Source organism: Neomonachus schauinslandi, chromosome 2 (genome assembly GCF_002201575.2).
Source record: "Neomonachus schauinslandi chromosome 2, ASM220157v2, whole genome shotgun sequence".
In the NCBI taxonomy this organism is placed as follows: Eukaryota; Metazoa; Chordata; class Mammalia; order Carnivora; family Phocidae; genus Neomonachus; species Neomonachus schauinslandi.
The window spans coordinates 49,512,056-49,528,860 of NC_058404.1; the positions used below are offsets into that span (position 1 = coordinate 49,512,056).

Below are 16,805 nucleotides of genomic sequence, written 5' to 3' on the forward strand. Positions count from 1 at the left end.
TCCCACATCTGGTTGGTTGGGAAAGCTTGTTGAAATTTTCAAAATATTTTCAGGTTCTGAACACTTCTCATCACTTCCAAGTTATAATCCTGACTCAAGTTATAATAATTTCTGGACTCGTTCAGTAGTTCTCAAACTTTGCTGCCCGTTGGAATCACCCAAGGATCTTTAAAACCTGACTGGCTCCCACCACTTGATATTTTCATTTAATTGGTATGGGATGTGATCCGGGTGCTGGGATTTTTCACTACTCTCTAGGTGATTCTAATGTGCAGCCAAGTTTGGGAATCTGCAGCAAAGGTATGATAATAGCCACCTAACTGATCTCCCTTCTTCTGCCTGTCCCCACCTCCTGGTCTATTCCCAACACAGCAAATAGAGATAATTTTAAATTATAAATCAGATCACATCTCGCTAAAAACCCTCCAACAGCTTCCTACACCATTTAGAGTAAAAGCCAAAGGTTTTACAATGGCCTAAGAGGTCTTATATAAACTGCTCTGTCCTCCACCCCACCCCACCCCATCACTTCTCTATTACACATCCCTCACTAAGTGCTCCATCAATGCTCCTTACTTTCTGTGAACAACCAGGCATCCTCTTACCCCAGGACCTTTGCATTAACCATTCCTTTTACCTGAAATACTCTTCCCCCTGATATCTGCATATCAAACATTAACTCAAATATCACATTCTCAATAAGGCCTACCCTAACCTCATTTTAAGATTTACCACTGTACTACTCACCTCACTTGTTCTCTTTTGTGAGGCAAAAGAGTGATAGTGATAAAATGGATGACAGTGACTTCAGATAAGGAAGAGTGGGAAATGAGCAGATTGGAGTAAAAATAGAGTTCTGTTTTGGACATGTTGTTTGAGATGCCCGAATCTAGACACCCAGATCTAACCAGATGTCAAATGGGGAAGAAGTTGGAGCTATCCTATAAAAATGGGAGCAGATAGATGGTGTTTGAAGTTTTAATACTCTGGGGATCACCTTGGGAGAGACAAGGATGAGAAGTGAAGTCCGTGGTACACCAATATGTTGAAGTGAGATAGAGGTGGAGTCCACCAAAAGAGATGAGAAAAAATAGAAGAAAAACCAAGAGTGTGGGGGGTCCTATCATGAAAGACTTTCAAGGAAGCTAACATGTCCATTGGTACCAGGATGACAATAAGGACAGACAAATACTCCTGAATTTGGTCTGATGGGAAGTCACAAAACTTGACCAGGACGGTTTCAGTGTCATGGTGGGTTCAAAGACTTGGGGTTGCCTCAATTCTAGTGGGAAGAAAGGGACTGGAAACAGCACCTATTCCTGTCTTTTTGTTAATGAGAGCAGTTCTAAATTTCTGGCCCATGAACAAAGATCACGGATGGGTTTCAGGAAGACGTTTTCCCAAGTCCTGCCTCCAAACTGCAAAACTTCATGCGTGTGCTAGTTTTTCTGGAGAGATCTCCAAAGCTTTCATGATGTTTATCGATAATTTGTGCCATTCATCTGAGACTAAGGTGATTAATTGGCGTCAAAGCCTGCACTTCAGATTGTTACTCGATTCCTGCATGGTTTCTTCCAGGTTCTGATTTAGTATCACACTAGGTGGCTCGTCCTCAGACTATCTCCCACTCGGGCGCGCCCTGGGCTCCTTATTTAGAGACCACCCACATCCACACTCCCATTTAGGCTTGCTAGCGTAGCCCCTATTCATAAGCATTGTCCGGTCGCTCTACTATCCAGGTCGAGCTTTCTAACGCCCAACCTATCCTTTGCCTTCACACAGTCCCATCCTACAGCCCTTAAACCCCAGGAAGGAACCTCCTCGGCGGCCCATTTTCCCCGCCTCCTGCACCTTCTCGAGTCGCCGCTGGGGAGCGGGTCAGGCCTCTGCGCTCGCCGTCTTCTGGGAACAGCTTTACGATACGTTGACCGTCATTTTACGACACGCTGGGGTTGCTTTGTGGCTGTCGACTTTCCCCGAGGTCCAAGTTGGTAGCTACCTTGTGTGTGGTAGCAGATACTACGGCCGCGGAGAAATGAAGCAGAAGCGGAAAGGTACGGAAGGGCGAGAGAGGAAGACGGGGCAAGCGGGGTGATAGGGAAGGGGCGAACACCTGGGCGGTGAGGTGCTGAACGCAGTTTTTCCCGCGGGAATCCTGTGCCTGAGCCAGTCGCCCTGCCACCCTAGGGTCAGTCCGTGTGTCGGCTCCAGCCCCTTGCCTTCTCGTTTTACCTGTTGTGCTTTTTAAACCAGTCTACTCTTTTCCCTTTTGGCAGTCACTTGGTGTCTTTTGTGTAGATGGCAGGAAAAGCTTTGTTCCAAGGTATGCTGTTCAAGGAGTTAATGTGGTCGGTCGATTCAAAGTGCTCTCGGGTCTCTTAATTTGCTAAAATTTGTTTTATGGTACATTTCACCTTTTTTTTTTTTTTTTGAGATTTTCCTTTAAGATCTCGGTTTAAAAAAAAAAAACTCTGAGTTCTTGGTTTTCTGTGGGACAGTTGTGTAGTTATTTTCGTTTATACTACCTCTTGAATTAGCATGGTGCAATTTCATCTTTTGTTTTCAACAGGATAGAGTCAGATTTGTAAGTATTTTCTTACAAGTTCTAAACTTATTTCTGTACACTCATGTGACAAGTCGGTCTAATCATGATTGATGGCTATGATAATAATAGCTACTATTTATTGAGCCTTTGCTAATAATTTTGAAATGGATATCATTTCCACTGTGATGGAAAGTGGAATCTTTCCCGCGGGAGATTCAAAGAGTTAAGTAACTTACCCAGCCCAAAATTATACGTAGGAAGTGGAACTGATGGTCAGGCTCTCTGTGTGCACCCAAAAAACCACAATTTTTTTCTTTTAAATCTGTCTTTAGTCACTATGCCTCTGGGCATCCACTACCATTTCTTAGAACAACAGCTCCAAATGTCCAGGTTACTTGCAGTTGTCTTGTGGCATCACACTACATTCCCCCAGTTAGTCATCTTCTTCTGCATTGCTCTTCCTCAGACTATCAGGCCAGACAGCTTCCCACTCTTCACTTCATCTATCACTAAGCCCTGCCTCTTGAAATAGTTTATTACTCATCATTTTGGCCGTCATCCTCTTAATCCATCTCCATCAGTAACTAATATTTGAATACTACTTTGGCTTTCCTATACGTTATTTGAATTGATTCTTAGAATAGCCTTGTCAAATGTGTATGTTTTATCCCAATTTGGCAGGCAGGGAAATGGGAATACAGAAGTCTTTGATCTTCCCATTATCACACAGCCAGTAGGGGTTGGGAGCTAGGGATGGGAGCCTAATATCCAAGATTTTTACTTTTAAATCTTGTGGGAGTTTTACATTATTGCCTTTCAAGAGCCTTTTATTTAGTATCAAATTCTGTGTATTCTTTTTACCTTCTGAATCATTTTTGTATCATTTTCTTATGTACTTTTTTAAAAACACTACTTTCATCTTTTTACTCCCAAACTTGAGAATATATTAGGCTCCACTCCATTTAAATGCCTTTGCCTAGTAGTCAGTGTATCCTATAATCTATTTTTTTATTGAACCTTGTTAGGCAACACTCCTTTACACAAAGATAGATAATTCCTATACCTGACATTGTTCCTTCTGGATTGTCCTCCGTTTCACTTGTCCACTCCTTTCCTTTCTTTAAAGTCCCCTGTGCCGTTTCCTCCATGAAGCCTTTTCTTACTAATTTGCTTCTCCAGTTAATTTTTTTATACTCAAGAGCTGTATATGTGGTTTTCAAATCTTTATCTGTTTTTATTATCACCTGAATCCTCTTCTCTCCAGATTATTACATAGAGCTTCAATATATTACAGATGCAAAAGCCAAGCTGCTTTGGTTTAATCAAGAAAGAGACCCTCCTTTTCCTTCCTCTCCTCCCTCTCCCTCTTCTTCCAGCACCACCACCAACCCTGCCTCTGTTACATGGTCCTTGAACCGCCTTTTTGGAACTCTGAATTACGTGGTTTCGAAAGCATTTAGCCTTTGATTATAGATGGACTTTTTTCCCTCAACATTGTGTGTGTTAACTTTGCTTCATTAAGTTAGAGGCAGCTTAGTACAGAGAAAAAAGCGTGGAACTTGTGGAGAAAACACCTGGATTTGAGTCGTAACTATTTCATTTACAATGGCATCTTAACTTCCCTTAATTTTTAACACCTGTAAAAGGGGCTAATACCATCTACCTTACAGTGTTGTGAGGTTTCAAATGAGATAAATAAAGGGGCTCCATTACTGCCAGGGCTTTCTCATCTATTCTTCTCCCTGATGACTCCATTGTGTCTGCACACTAGCATTCTCTACAGGCTGGAAGTATGCTTGGTGGCAGTTCCCAAGCCATATCACTGGTGGGAGAGTGGCATTTTTTGCCTTGAGGAAAGAGCTCAGATTGGCCTGACTTGGATAGGTGCCTGACCTTGAACCGATCTATTGTAATTGGGATGGAGTCATGTAAGAACATGTCAGCTTCTGCTTGTCATGTCAGCCTCAGTTGCCAGAAGGTCATGATGGTGGACAGACTATCTCTTAGATCCCTAGGCAAGTATAGAACCAACATTCTTTGTATTACAAAGGAGCATTGCATTGCTTTGTAATATTACGTCTGTGGATACCTGGATTTGAGTTTCAACTTTACCCCTTGGTGGCATTTTTGTGGGACAAGCAAATATTCCTATTCTATCTACTGCATTCTGAGAGATGAAATAATGCATCTAAATATCATTATAATTCTGGAGATAAAGGGAAGCTATTTTAACCACTTTGATGCTTTCTTGTGCAATTTGGTTCTTTCTCCTCATGTCTGTCTCTATTCTTTCCTGTATCTATCATTCTTACAGTGTTTGTACTTCTAAAGTGAATTCTCCCCATATATAGATGAAGCAGGTTTATTTTAATTAAGGATACAAAAGGTATGCTCAAACTGTAAACAGTGGAAGTTTGGTGTCTTGTAAACTTGAGCTGTTCATCTGAGATGGTTGGAATAATTTTGAAAGAAAAAAAATAAATACAAAAAACTTTACCGGGTTATATGGTTTTTTACATTGTTAAATATTATTTTTCCAGGAGATCTCAGCCCTGCTGAGCTGATGATGCTGACTATAGGAGATGTTATTAAACAACTAATTGAAGCCCACGAACAGGGGAAAGACATTGATCTGAATAAGTAAGTTGATTTATAAAACAAAGAAGGCAGTCTTGTTCTTAGGTGGTAGATCCTTTTTTTTTTTTTTTTTAAGATTTATTTATTTATTTATTTATTTGACAGAGAGAGACACAGCGAGAGAGGGAACACAAGCAGGGGGAGTGGGAGAGGGAGAAGCAAGCTTCCTGCCGAGCAGGGAGCCCGATGTGGGACTCGATCCCAGGACCCTGGGATCATGACCTGAGCCAAAGGCAGACGCTTAATGACTGAGCCACCCAGGCGCCCTTAGGTGGTAGATCTTTTTATTGAAATTATCAATTGAAATTATCAAATATGACTTGTTTTCTATCTCACGTTTTATATTTTAATTGAGAACTTAGCTTTCTGCTCTGCCCTGTCACTCATTTATGGCAAAATTCTATCACAGCCTAAGAATACTAATAGCTTCTAATATTTATTGGGCGCTTACTATGTCCCAGTCACTGTTAATAGTGCATTGTATTAGTTCAGTTGGTCCTCTCAAAAACTGTGTGAGTTAGGTTCTTATATCACCCTCATTTGACAGTTGGGTATGAGACAGGAAGATTAGATAATTTGTCTAAAAGTAAAGAACTAGTAATTGGCAGAACTGGGATTTGGAATTAGATCATCTGTCTCAGAGCCCCTGTTATCTTCTTTGCTGCATCACTTCACATCCTTGTTCCCTTTCTCCTGTCTCAGGAAGCAGTAGCTCTTTTAGGAAAACCCTGCCTTTGGGGTCTTTGATCTAATCCAACCCTTTCCTACTTTATAGCTTTTTGACCTGTTCATCTGTTTCCTTTCCACAATCATGTTCAGTTTTGACTTTGCTACATCCTCAGTTAAGAGTAGTCTTTCATCTCTGCATCTTTTGTTTCCATTAGATTTTCACTAAGTAGATCTGCTCTAATGAAAAGATTTTCTCCCCACACCCAGTAGGTCATCAGTGATCTAAATCACCACAGCATGGCCTTTTTAAGACTGTTTCTTGTGCTTGAGATACTACAGTGTTTTATCACTTCCTTGGAATATTGTGCTTAATAAACTTTTGCTAAAGGAATAAATAAGTTACTTAACTATCCTTTCTTGACTGTGGAGTTATATTTTACTGATTTTTCTATCCTGTCTTTAGAAGTTGCTTTTCTGTCATTGTTGGTTATACCGCTAATTATACAAAAGTCTCTTATTTCTAGTGAACATTTCTTCTTCTTGTATTTTTTGTCAGTCTCTTTAATTTAGCACATCTAAAGTTTACGCTAACATCTTCCTGAAAACAAGCCTCTATGCAGATGTCCTCTTTGCTTAATTGTATTAACCTTCACCCAGGCTTGAAACTCTAGGGGCGCCTCGGTGGCTCAGATGGTAAGCGTCTGCCTTCGGCTCAGGTCATGATCCCAGGGTCCTGGGATGGAGTTCCGCATCGGGCTCCCTGCTAGGCGGGGAGCCTGCTTCTCCCTCTGCCAATCTCTCTCTCTCTCTCTGATTTTCATGAATAAATAAATAAAACATTAAAAAAAAAAAAAAAAGAAACTCTAGTGTCCTCTTCATTAGTTCCAGTTAATATTTAAATTTTGCCTACTCTCTCTTCATTATGACTCTCACTTTCATTTCCACTACTAACTCCCTAATTCATCCCTTTTTGAACTTAATTCTAGACTACTGCAGTAGCTTATGCTTTCAGTCTATATTTCCTGCTGGGTTAATTGTTCCTTGTTCTTGTCTTTTATCATGTCATTTCCCTGTACAGGAATTTTCAGTATGTCCCCAACATTTATGAAATTAAATGCAAATTCCTCAGCCCATTATGTAAGGCCTCTTGGTCTGGCTTCAACTTGCCCAACTTTTTAAATTTCTGTACCTTTACATTGAAAGTGTCCTGCTTTATATTAAGTCTACCCATATATCTTAAAATATGTGCATTCCTGTTTTTGTGTCTTCACATAAGCCAGCCTATTTGTTCTCAGTGGCATCTCCATGTTTTCACTGCCTGCCTGAAGCCAACTCTTTTCTGTGCCTATTTTCCATGACTGTCTCCCCAGCACCCATTGAGTTCCTCTCTTGAACTCTGGACACATTCATTATTGTATGTGTGTTTTATCACATATATTTTTATCACTTACACATTTATTTTTGTGAATGCCTATCTGAAAACATAGCAACATACAAACATAGAGCATGGAACAACTATGCCTTATACTTTCTGGCATACCAAGTACTTGTACTCTTTACAAATCAGGTACTGAGTTAACATTTTTTGAAAATGATGCAGGGGCACCTGGGTGGCTCAGTCATTAAGCGTCTGCCTTCAGCTCAGGTCATGATCCCGGGGTCCTGGGATCGAGCCCCGCATCGGGCTCCCTGCTCAGCGGGAAGCCTGCTTCTCCCTCTCCCACTCCCCCTGCTTGTGTTCCCTCTCTCGCTGTGTCTCTCTCTGTCAAATAAATAAATAAAATATTTAAAATTTTTAAAAAATGATGCAAATACGTCACAATATTTTTAGATGGATTAAAATGAGAAATTAAGGTGACTGTTAGGGTTTGCTAGCACCAAGAAACAAGAAACCAGTAAAATCATAGAGAAAAGCAAGGAATATTAGTTGGGTTGAAGGTTATTTCTAGGGATTAGGGATAAAGTTATAATCAGGAAGGGGTAAATGGATTTTCTGAAGTGCTGATGATATTGTATTCCTTGGAGTGTAGTAACACAAGTGTTTGCTTCATAAATTTTAAAGTATGTTTATATGTTTTATGTTCTGTTTTTTATGTATATATTATTTTATGTTAGAAAAAGTTTTAAAACACTTTAAAAATATATATACTTTATTTACTATTTGGTTCTGTACACCTTTCCTTCAAATTGTTTTTTGTTTGTTTGTCTGGTCTAAGACCATAGCTCACAACCAGGCATGATACCCCCCCCCCCCCCCCCCCGGGGACAATTTTTGTTGTTAACAGTGGGAAGTGGGGTGCTGGTGGGTAGAGGCCGATGAAGCTGCTAAACATCCTACAGTGTAATAAACAGTCCCTTACAACAGAATTAATCCCAGATGCTATAGTGTTGAGGTTGAGAAAAGGGTAGAATGCTGTGAAGCTAGAGCAGTTTGTTAAATGAGACCTACCTTGTGTCACTGTCCTGGGACCTTCCCTGTAGTCATCTTGTTTTCTTTCTGGTACTCCAGAGTAAGAAGAAGTCATTGATATGTTTTCCTGATTTTCTTCTATTTTTCTGATACTCACAAATTTTAAAGCCACTGTTGTCACTGGGTGAAAAGATAGGGGAGTGACAGGAGTTGATGATGTTATTTGTAGGCCATTCTTTTGGTAGTATGCCTTGAAATATTATGATCTTGATAATGCTAGATGCTTTACTTCCAGGGTGAAAACCAGGACAGCTGCCAAATATGGCCTTTCAGCACAGCCCCGCCTGGTGGATATCATCGCCGCGGTCCCACCTCAGTATCGAAAGGTCTTAGTCCCCAAATTAAAGGCAAAACCCATCAGAACTGCCAGTGGGGTGAGTAATTTGATTCATGAAATATTGATTCCATATCTTTTCTGCCAGAAATCCTTGCCTCCATGTAACACCCAGGTAGTGAGGTGGAAAAGGGGGATTCAGTTTAATAAAATCCATATATTATGATATGTGTTGCAGTAGAGACATGCAGAATGTTGAAAAACACTCACTATGCTTAAAGGAGTAGATTATGTTTTAATGTCCTTAAAAGTATAAATTGAGGCTTTGTGACTATCTCAATGTGATAAATATTGTTGGCCATTTTAAGGTCATGGCTTTCAATACAATTGAGACTTATAAAAGGTACTTTTACTTTTAAAAGATTTTGTTTATTTGAGAGAGACAGAGAGCGCATGAGTAAGGGAAGAGGCAGAGGGAGGAGGAGAGAATCTCAGGCAGACTCTGTGCTGAGTGCAGAGCCCGAGGCTGGGCCCAATCTCATGACCCCAAGATCATGACCTGAGCTGAAATCACGAGTAGGACGCTCAACCCAGGCGCCCCTTGTACTTTTAAAAGGTAGTTAATGGTGGGCGCCTGGGTGGCTCAGATGGTTAAGCGTCTGCCTTCGGCTCAGGTCATGATCTCGGGGTCCTGGGATCGAGTCCCGCATCGGGCTCCCTGCTCCTTGGGAGCCTGCTTCTCCCTCTGCCTTTCTCTCTCGCTCTGTCTCTCATGAATAAAAAAAAAAAATCTTTAAAAAAAAAAAAAAGGTAGTTAATGGTACAAAGGCATTCTGTATGTGGTATTTGGGAAGCGACTGACGTAATGGGAAGCACTGTGGAAGTCCAGAGGACAAAGATGACCCTGCAGTAAGAGATTAGGGAAAGCCCTAGAGAAAGCATGGCACTTGCTTGACATATAAATGGTGCCCATATAAGCAGAGAAGAGCAGGCTTGAAGAATAATGAGAGCAAGGACACAAGGAACTAAGGCACAGAAGTAGAGGTATTATAAGAGGTATGATGTGTGTAGGGTACAGTGAGTACCTCACACTGACTGGAGTTGATAATCCATTTGAGAAAGCAGCAGGACATTAGGTTAAAGAGTTAATTTGGGATCAGCTTGTAAAAGATCTTAAATGTCTGCAAAGAAGCTGGGTAATAGGAAACTGTTAAAGATATTTGAGGAGAGTGATATGAACAAACCAGATTTTCAGAAAATTAATTTGGATACAAGATGTAGAGTAGCTTGGAACCAAAAAGACCAGTTAGTGTACTCTTGGCTTGATCTAGGTGTAAAATATGTTAAGAACTGGAATTAGGGTAGGGGCTTTAGGATATAAAGGATGAGTGTGAAAGATAGGATTTGGACCCTCTTAAAACATGGTACCCAGAATTGAATTGTGTGTTTCTGATATGATCATAGAAATTCAATCTCTTATTTGGATGGGAGTATAAAACTTGGTAATTACAGTTTATGTTGACTTGTTTAGTGGCCATATCTCCTGGATCATATTTCATTTGTGACTAATTAAACACTAAAACTTTTATACACAATGAATCACTAATTCTGGTCTCTTCTCTCTGTACTTAAGAGTTTTTGTTTTATTTATTTGTACCTAGTGTAAAGGGTTCTTTAAGAGAAATTAATACAGTTGAACAACATGGGTTTGAACTGCATGGGTCCACTTACAGGCAGATTTTTTCCCATAAGTACAGTACTATAGATGTATTTTCTTTATGATTGTCCTGATACTTCTTTTTATCTAGATTACTTTATTGTAAGAATACAGTATGCAATACCTATAGCATACAAAATATGTATTAATTGATGGTTTCTGTTGCCAGTAAGGCTTCTGATCAATAGTAGACTATGAAAATAATTAAGTTTCTGGGGAGTCAAAAGTTATATGCAGTTACTCAACTGAGTTGAGGGGTTGTCACCCCTAACCCATGCTTTGTTCAAAGGTCAGCCATAGTTTCAAATCCCTCACCTCCCATTTTTCCCCTCAGGGCAAGCACTTTTAACTCTTAGCTGATTTCTTGGCATTTGCTTCTATATCCCCAAATAACACACTCTATAGATAAGTCTTGAATTTTTAGTTTTGAGCATTATGTATGAGCTTGCTGCTATGGAAGACAAAGACTTATCAACCTTTCCTTAACCTGACTAATAAGCCTGGCTTCCATGACACCATTCTCTCTCCTCCTCCTCCTACCTCTAGTTACTTTTTTTCTTTCTTTGAGGTCTGTTCTTGTTCTGCTTGCCTCTAAAAATTGATGTTTTCTGTTGTCCTGGGTCCACTGTTCTTAGTACTGTACATGCCTTCTTTGGTGATCTCATCTATTGACATTTCTAAGTATTGTTATATGCTGACTTCCAGCTCTGACCACTCCTCAAGCTTCAGGCTTTTGTCAAAGTGCCTGTTAAACAACTCTCCTTTGACTGCCTATATACTCTCAAGTATAATATAACCAAAACTAACCTCAAACTTGCTCATTCATCTTTTTTCTCCATCCTAGTTCATGGTGCCTCTATCCACTCAGTTTCCAAAAGATGTGAAATGCATTGTCCATTCCTACCACCACTGGTAGGGATATTCTGGCCTTCATTATTTCTTTTTAGACTATTTCAGTTATTTCCTAACTAGTCTACTTTTTCTTACCTGCACCAAATCCATCTTTGCCAATATCACCAGAGTGAACTATTAAAAATATCAGAAGTACAGGGAGAGGTTGGAAGATGGCAGAGTAGGAGGACCCTAGGCTCACCTCATCCTACAAATACAACTAGATAACTATCAGATCATCCTAAATACCCCAGAAATTGACCTGAAGAATTGCAGAACAAACTACACAACTAAAAGTAGAGAAGAGCCCACACTGAAGAAGGTGGTAAGTGCAGAGATGCAGTTTGGGAGAGAAAGAGATCATGGCTGCTGTGGTGGGGAGAGAGCCACAGTGGCAGAGAAGGGTGAGAGACAGACTAATAACTGTCACACCAGGGAGCCCACAGGGAAAATGAATTCCCATAGCAATTGGCTTGGCAAGTGAGAGGGGCTGAATTTTGGGAGTTTTTGCAACCAGCGGACTTAAAGACTGGAATTTTAAAGGTCAGTGGGCTTGGCTGGGATAGAGCCCAGAGGGCATTGCACTGCTTTTAGAAGCTAGGCAAAGAACCCATGACATACAGTGTGGAAACAGCAATCTGAAGAGCACCTGGGGGACAGAGTACAGAGGTTATTTGCTCACCTCAGAGCACATCCCAGAGAAGCAGAGATCAAGGAGAGACCCCTCCAGGAACACAGAACTGACGGGCACCATTTCCCTCACCCATCCCTCGGCGTGAGCACAGGGCCACCTGTGGGAATCAGTGCAGCACCCACACTTGCTACCTAACTTGCTTATACCAAGCCCCACTTCAAGTGCCTTTACTCCTGTGGAACTGCCCTTCCCCGTCACACTTGCCTCAGTCCCAGGTTGGCGAGTCCCTTCCCCTGAAGACCGGCCCAAACTCCTGCTTATACTGTGTCTCCTGACTCAGAAGTTTTGTGGAGCCCCTGTTCAGACAGCAGTGGTGACAGGTCTCATTCACAAGCAGACCAGAGCACGCCTAGTTAAAATGCACTACATTCAGGTCAGGGGCCAAGTACTGCTCACAAAAGGCAAAGATAGCCTCTGAAGATGACTGGCCTAAAGGATATAACAGGATAAAAAGCACAGCACATGCAGCACACATTGGTGACATTCCCAGAAGCGCCAGGCCCTGGGGAACTGGGGACAGTACACAGCAGGGCAGTACAGGACTTCTTCATAAGGCCATTACCCTCAGGAACGGGAGATGTAGCTGACTTTCCTAACACAGAGAAACAGACACAGAGACAAAATGTGAAGACAGAGAAATTTATTGCAAATGAAAGAAAGAAAAAACAAAAGAAAAGGAAAGACAAGAAGGGAGGGAGGGAGAAAGAAAAAAAGAGGGAGGGAGGGAGAAAAGAAAGAAAAAAGAAAAAGACAAGACCACAGCCAGAGATCTAAGCAAAGGAGATATAAGTAACATGCCTTATGGGGGACTTAAAGCAGTGATCATAAGGATACTCACTGGACTTGAGAAAAGAGTAGAAGACATGAGTAAAGTACTTAATACAGAGATAAGGAATAACATAGCAGAGATAAGGAATAACATAGCAGAGATAAAGGGCTCAATAAATGAAATGAGAAACATACTTGATGGAATGAATAGCAGGATGGAAGAAGCAGAGGAGCGAATTAATGACCTAAAAACAAAGTAATGGAAAATAAGCTGAACAAAAGAGAGAAAAAAGAATTATGCAAAATTGGAATTGATATAGGGAACTCAGTGGCTCCATCAAATGTAATAACCTTCATATTATAGGTGTCCCAGAAGAGGAAGAGAAATCAAAGGGGGAGGAGAATTTATTTGAGGAAATAATAGCTGAAAACTTACCTAGTTTAGGGAAGGAAACAGATATTCACATCCAGGAGGCACAGTGAATGACCAATAAAAGCAACAAAAGCAGATTCACACCAAGACATAGTGTAATTAAAATGGCAAAAAGTAGTGATTAAAAAAAAAAAAACAAAAAACATATCTTAAAAGCAGCAAGAGCAGACAGTTACATACCAGGGGAATGCCCCATAAGGTTATCAGCAGAAACCTTGCAAGCCAGAAGAGAGTGGCATGATATATTCAAAGTGCTGAATAGGAAAAATCTTCAGTCAAGAATACTCTATCCAGGGGCGCTTGGGTGGCTCAGTCGTTAAGCGTCTGCCTTCGGCTCAGGTCATGATCCCAGGGTCCTGGGATCGAGCCCTGCCTTGGGCTCCCTGCTAGTCGGGAAGCCTGCTTCTCCCTCCCCCACTCCCCCTGCTTGTGTTCTTTCTCTCGTTGTGTCTCTCTCTGTCAAATAAATAAATAAAATCTTTAAAAAAAAAAAAAAAAAAAAAGAATATCCAGCAAGGCTATCATTTAGAATAGAAGGGGCGATAAAAGAGTTTCCCAGACAGGGGTGCCTGGGTGGCTCAGTTGGTTAAGTGACTGCCTTGGGCTCAGGTCATGATCCTAGAGTCCTAGGATCGAGTCCCGCATTGGGCTCCCAGCTCAGCAGGGAGTCTGCTTCTCCCTCTGACCCCCTCTGCTCTCATGCTCTCTCTCACTCTCTCTCAAATAAATAAATAAAATCTTAAAAAAAAAAGTTTCCCAGACAAACAAAAACTAAAGGAGTTCATGACCACTAAAACCAGCCCCACAAGAAATATTAAGTAGGACTCTTGAAGTGGAACGAAGATCAAAAGTGACAGTATGAAGATAGGAAACACAAAAGCAGTAAAAATGAATATTTATGTAAAAGATGAGTTAAGAAACTCACAAAATAAAAGGATATAAAATATAGCACCGTATACCTAAAACATGGGGAGGAGAGGAGTAAAGAATGGGTTCAAACTTAACCATCAACTTAATATAGACTGCCATATGCAGAAGATGTTATATACAAACCTAATGGTAACCACAAATCAAAAACTAATAGATATGCAAAGAATAAAGAGAAAGGAATCCAAATACATCACTAAAGAAAATTAGCAAACCATGAAAGAGAGAAAGAGAAGAAAGGATCAGAGAAAAACGTTAGAAACAACCACAAAACAAGGAATAAAATGGTAATAAATACATATCTTTCAATAATGACTTTGAATATAAGTGGACTAAATGCTCCAAAAGACATAGGGTGACAGAATGAATTAAAAAACAAGACCAACCTATATGCTGCTTACAGGAAATTCATTTTAGACCTAATGACACCAGCAGACTGAAAGTGAGGAGATGGAGAAACATCTCTCATGCAAATGTATATCAAAAGAAATCTGGGGTAGTGATACTTACATTGGACAAAATAGACTTTAAAACAAAGACTGTATGTAACAGACAAAGAAGGACACTATATAATAATAAAGGGGACAATCCAACAAGAAGATATAACAATTGTAAATATTTATGCACCCAACATGGGAGCACCCAAATATATTAAATAGTTAATAACAAACATAAAAGACGAATCTATAGTAATACAATAATAGTAGAGGGCTTTACCAACCCACTAACATTGATGGACAGATCATCCAACCAGAAACAAGGAAACAGTAGCTTTGAATGACACATTGGACTAGATGGATTTAACAGATATTCAGAACGTTCCATCCTAAAATAGCAGAATACACATTCTTTTCAAATGTACGTGGAGCATTCTCCAGAATAGATCACATATTAGGCCACAAAACAAGCCTCAACAAATTCAAGAAGATTGTAGTCATACCATGCATCTTTTCTGACCATAACACCATGAAACTAGAAAGGAACCACAAGAAAAAATATGGAAAGGCTACAAATACATGAAGGCTAAATAACATGCTACTAAACAATGAATGGATCAATCAGGAAATAAAAGAAAAAATTAAAAAGTACATGGACACAAATAAAAATGAAAACACAACAATCCAAAATCTTGGGATGCACCAAAAGTGGTTCTAAGTGGGACGTTTATAACTATACAGATCTACCTCAAGAAGCAAGAAAAATCTCAAATTAACAACCTACTCTTAACACCTAAAGGAGCTAAAAAAAAAAAAAAAGAACAAATGAAACCTAGAAGTAGAAGGAAGGAAATAATAAAGATTAGAGCAGAAATAAATGATACAGAAACTAAGAAAATAGTAGAACAGATCAGTGAAACCAGGAGCTGGTTCTTTGGAAAAAGATCAATAAAATTGATAAATGTCTAGCCAGACTTATCAAGAAGAAAACAAGAGAAAGGACCCAAAATCACAAATAGGAGAAATAACAACCAACACCATAGAAATACAATTATAAGAGAATATTATGAAAAACTGTATGCCAACAAATTAACAGCCCACAAGAAATAAATTCCTAGAAACATGTAAACTACCAAAACTGAAACAGGAAGAAATGAAAAATTTGAAGAGACTGATTACCAGCAAAGAAATTGAATCAGTTATCAAAAAACTACCAACAAACAAAAGCCCAGGACTGGATGGCTTCACGGGCAAATTTTACCAAACATTTAAAGAAGAGTTAATGCCTATTCCTCTCCAACTATTCCAAAAAATAGTAAGGAAAACTTCCAAATTCATTCTATTAGGGCTTCTTTACCCTGATACCAAAACCAGCTAAAGATACCACTAAAAAAGAGAACTACAGGCCAATATTCCTGATGAACATAGATGCAAAAATCTTCAACAAAATAGCAAACTGAATCCAGCAATACATTAAAAAAAAAAAAATCATTCCTCACAATTAAGTGGGATTTATTCCTGGATTTCAAGGGTGATTCAGTATTCACAAATCAATCAACACCATACATCACATCAATAAGAGAAAGGAAAAGCTCTCAGTTTTTCCCCATTGAGAATGATATTCGCTGTAGGTTTTTCATAGATGGCTTTTATGATATTGAGGTATGTACCCTCTATGCCTATACTCTGAAGAGTTTTGATCAAGAAAGGATGCTGTACTTTGTCAAATGCTTTTTCTGCATCTATTGAGAGGATCATATGGTTCTTGTTCTTTCTTTCGTTAATGTATTGTATCATGTTGATTGATTTGCGGATGTTGAACCAACCTTGCAGCCCAGGGATAAATCCCACTTGGTCGTGGTGAATAATCTTTTTAATGTACTGTTGTATATCGTATTGGCTAGTATTTTGGTGAGAATTTTTGCATCCATGTTCATCAGGGATATTGGTCTGTAATTCTCCTTTTTGATGGGGTCTTTGTCTGGTTTTGGGATCAAGGTAATGGTGGCCTCATAAAACGAGTTTGGAAGCTTTCCTTCCATTTCTATTTTTTGGAACAGTTTCAGAAGAATAGGTATTAATTCTTCTTTAAATGTTTGGTAGAATTCCCCTGGGAAGCCGTCTGGCCCTTTTGTTTGTTGGGAGATTTTTAATTACTGCATCAATTTCCTTAGTGGTTATAGGTCTGTTCAGGTTTTCTATTTCTTCCTGGTTCAGTTTTGGTAGTTGATACATTTCTAGGAATGCATCCATTTCTTCCAGCCAATTATATAAGGCAATTAATAACAAAAGCAAGGAAACACATTGACAACAATACAATAATAGTGGGGGACTTTAACACCC

General features: G+C 39.7%; 1 protein-coding gene across 1 annotated transcript in view; it reads left to right on the top strand.

Moving 5' to 3' along the window:
* The first annotated feature begins 1,981 nt into the window (after positions 1-1,981).
* Positions 1,982-16,805, top strand: part of ELP3 (elongator acetyltransferase complex subunit 3) — a 103,963-nt gene continuing 89,139 nt past the window's right edge. The window contains exons 1-3 of the mRNA XM_021698806.2: positions 1,982-2,054; positions 5,086-5,185; positions 8,557-8,695. Coding sequence (XP_021554481.1) covers positions 2,036-2,054; positions 5,086-5,185; positions 8,557-8,695 — 258 coding nt within the window. The 5' untranslated portion in view covers positions 1,982-2,035. The remainder of the gene's footprint in view (positions 2,055-5,085; positions 5,186-8,556; positions 8,696-16,805) is intronic.